The 3,961-nt window shown below is 36.8% G+C and overlaps 1 protein-coding gene across 1 annotated transcript; it reads right to left on the bottom strand.

Annotated features, from left to right (window-relative positions):
- Window positions 1-2,071: 2,071 nt before the first annotated feature.
- Window positions 2,072-2,905, bottom strand: LOC135692634 (protein SPMIP1-like). Its single transcript, XM_065210833.2, has one exon. The coding sequence runs from the start codon at window positions 2,823-2,825 to the stop codon at window positions 2,247-2,249; it is 579 nt and encodes a 192-aa protein (XP_065066905.2). The 5' UTR covers window positions 2,826-2,905; the 3' UTR covers window positions 2,072-2,246.
- Between the last annotated feature and the right edge of the window lie 1,056 nt (window positions 2,906-3,961).

Below are 3,961 nucleotides of genomic sequence, written 5' to 3' on the forward strand. Positions count from 1 at the left end.
GTTGGGTGACCCAATATGGGTGATCAAACGCATCTAACATTTCGTCCAACATTGGTTTTCTGCATGTTTGATGAAATGTTGGATGCGTTTGACCGGGGCTTTATAGAGTCTTTCTTGGCAAGTAGCAAATAAGAAACCGTAGCATATCAATGTGTCCCCTTCTTCGTTGCCAATTGAATATGACAAGAAAACGTAACTCAATTGTCAAGCACAAAACCCACAATACCTCAATGTCTTTATTTCTTAGCCCTCGTGATAGTTTCATCGTTGCGGGATTAGGCGGGTTTAAGAAGGATCCTTTTAGAGAACGTCACTTGGATTCCGCTAGGTCAAGATTGAACGAAATCCCCCATTCATGCGCATGTGTCTAGCGTTTAATACGATCTAAATCGCAATTCACATCTGCAGCGCATTCATTTGGGTTTGCAGCAATTGAAAATATCGATGTACCATCAACCATCTATAACTTTACTGTTGATAGATGGTTGTTTGAAACTATCAGCGTTGTCAGATCATTGATGTAGAAAAGGAAGAAGAGGGACATAAAATTGATCCCTGTGAAACTTCATCAGAAATTTTGGCCCACGGCGATAGTTTGCCATTCGCGACGGTACGTTGCCTACAATCTGCTAAAAAGCTTCGAATCAATGATAAAAACTGCCTAGAGACAATGAAACGTTTTGCCATGATTTGTAGATCAAGCTATTGTGCCATTCTCTATCGAAAACTTGTGAACTTGCGTCTAGATAAATTGAGCATACATCTATAAAAAGGTTGCAGTCAAATGCAACGAAGGTAGAATCAGGTCTTCAGAGCGAGATTGATTTGAAAAAGCACTTCATGAAAGGAAAGGTGCACATGTAAAGAAAAAATATCAACTTATAATATCTTACCAGGAATTGGGAGGAGGGATATGGGACGGTAGTCTATGCACAGTCATGACTGGAAATGTATTCCTATTGATTATTCCAACTTGCTCTTACTAGAAATAAATAAAAAAATATATGTACCAGAAGTTCTTGCAATAGGATAATTCTTAGCAAGTTAGCAAACAGACAATAAGATTGACCAGCAGCACGATGTATTCAACCCATGCCACAGATAAAGAAGAGCAGTGGACTTTGACAGACTTCTGACACTAAAATAAAATTTGTTTGCAGATAGCTTAATAATTCACAGTCAATGTTCAAGGTAACGGCACCAGGGAAAAATATATTCTAAATGTATGAGAAAAAATGGAAAAGTAGATGAATGGCAGCCAACCAGTGAAATATAGATGATCTTACTTAATAATCCACAGACAGCTCAATGAATGTTTACCCTGGCTATCTGTTCTTTGAAAGCCTTTTATAACAGTAAAAATAATTGGTGATTTAAAAATACTTTCTAAAATTTTAAGATAAGTGGAAAATGCATTCTATCAATAAAATACTTTTTTAGAATCTATTTATGTAAATGCCTTTTATCAAGAAGCTCCCAAAGCCCAAAGTAACTAAATACTTATTTGTCATCATTAGATGCTCTAAAGCCATAGTGGCACAATCTGTTGCAGTGCTCTATAGTCAAAGATGTGTGCAAATGCTAGAAAAGAGTAATGATTGCTAAAATGTTCATCATTTCAAATTAATTTTTCAAGAATCCACCATTTGTGCATTGTGCAAGTAGAATATCATGTTTGAGGATATTATCCCCATTTCTGATCTTTTCATCAGTTATAAGAAAATCTAGAATATCTAATTGTTCTAAACAAGAGAGAATTGCAATATTATTCTTCTTATTGTTTAATGCTCACTTAGATATAGCTTTCTTTTCATATTTCTTGTAGTAAATTTTAAAAACTGCTTAAAAAATGATGTTCCATGCTATTTTGACTAAAAACTTTTGGCACAATCTATTAATAATAGATATTGTCCAGCAGAACACTGTCCTTTTATTTGGACAAGAAGGTAATTTTTTCTGACTGGTTTTAATGTCAGAAGAGAATGCTAGAATTAAGAGGCTTTTGCTGAAATAATAAACACAATATGCAGCAAAATACTGCATAGAATAGAAAATTGCAATAAAGAGGACCTTATGTCCAGAAACTTTCCATGACAAAATTAAAAAATACTACATTTATCTTTACTCCTACTGGTTCGACTTACCGTACCTATAAAGATTTTTGACCAAGTAAAAAATACATGCCATCAAAAATAACGAAAAGAGGCAAAATAGTATTTTTGGGATTGCTAAAATACTCTGCAAGTTTAAACCCCTATCGAAGAAATAGTCTCCATTGGCAAAACCCCATTTGTACGATAAAATGAATCCTTTACAATTCTTGTGCGTCCAAACTCAGCTGGCCTCGTGCTAGAATTCTTCATTGAGGTCGTAACTTTCCAGCCATATTCCCAACCAGATGTGATAGGAAATTCGTACTTCTGCTCGGGTTTTTTCTGTTTCCGTTTCTGTAAATACTGATACCGCCCTTCCCCCAGTGCGCTGAAGCCCTTGAACAGTAAATCTCGAGTTGGTGGAGTTACTGGGCGCATCTCCGAAACCGACTTGTGTTGTAACTTTTCTTCATTAGTTGAAGAAAGAACTCCCGCCTTTGCTGCTTTAACTTTAGGATACCGTTCCAGATTGAACGTGTTGATCGGCGATGTTGAGATTGTAGCAACTTTTAAAGGTGCAAGTTTGGATTTCTTCTGATTCAGAACATTGTGGTCTCTAGCGAATTCCTTGGAAAACTTCATGTGCCACAATAACCGAACAGTCGCTTCTTTATGAATCGACTCCTTCCAAAAATTTTGTCTCTGTGTATCCATATTTAGTTCCCGAACCATTTTCCACGATTTTCCAAAGCAGAAAACAACGTGAACCAGTGTAGGCCTATGAAGGAATTGATCACAAGCGTCATAGCAACACAGTTACTAAGTGATTCTGACAACCTCGTTTCGCCTGCCCTCGCTTTGAATTTACTCTTGCATCACAAAAGCATCGAAACAGTAGGTCAAAAGTGCGGCTCTCCAATCTAGAAGCACCGAAGGCGCTAGATGTCTAACTCGGGTCATGCTGCGTACTGCCGAGTGAGGCAAATTTGTTTACTTCCGCCATTTGAAATAGTGGCAAAGAGCGAGCTGCAATAGGGTTCAATATGGAAAATTGCTTGTTCTAATGACTGGTTTTCTCGTGGTTCACAACTATTTCAGTGGCTTAATTTTAAATAATATGACCCTTTTAATTTACGCAGTTACAGGGGGAATATACCAGTGGCCTGTCGTGTTTTTATAAGTTGTCATGTATATGCTTGCAATCTTATCTTCATTGATAATTAGATTTAACTTTCTGGGTTATTTATTCAATGATATAGCAACAAGTAGCAACAAACTTTTGAAACCGCAAAGTCTCCCTGAAATGGACCCATATATTTGGGAAACGCATTCTTGTGGAATTTCGTATTTGGCCTGGAAACCTCTTACAATTAGAGATTCTCTGGTTTTTGGACCACCATTTGGATCATGGTTTGTAACCTTTTTCATGTGAAGTCAAACTTTTTAAAGGGACTCTCCAGCCAAAGAAATTTTTTTTTTCATTGACTAAAAAGTTAGCATCTGGTGCGTGTATTACGGCAAAGTCATTGTTTTTGAAAAAAATTTCAATTAGTTTAGAAGTTAAAAGGCTTTAAAGCTGCACCTTTCCGAGAAAAAAAACGACAAAAGCCGAATCAGTTTGGTGACATTCTGACGTCATAATGTGCGGCTCTCGTTCGCCATGAATTTAGTATATCTTCCACCGAAGTGTAAAGGAGTCATGGTCACGCGTTGATAATTGCATCTAAATCTACAGCAGGAGCTTTTTAGGGTCGAAAGATATTAAATGTTTACAATCTTTCTAAATCTCACGACTTTGTTTTGATCATCTGCGTAGGCCAACAAAGCTGTTCTCCAGAAATGATGAACAACTAAAGGCTTCAGAATTG

Source organism: Rhopilema esculentum, chromosome 3 (assembly GCF_057945365.1).
Source record: "Rhopilema esculentum isolate cy_ngs chromosome 3, ASM5794536v1, whole genome shotgun sequence".
NCBI lineage: Eukaryota > Metazoa > Cnidaria > Scyphozoa > Rhizostomeae > Rhizostomatidae > Rhopilema > Rhopilema esculentum.

What these genes read in the sequence shown, in the direction of transcription:
- LOC135692634 (XM_065210833.2), bottom strand. Translation starts at nt 2,825, where the DNA reads ATGGTTCGGGAACTAAATATGGATACACAGAGACAAAATTTTTGGAAG.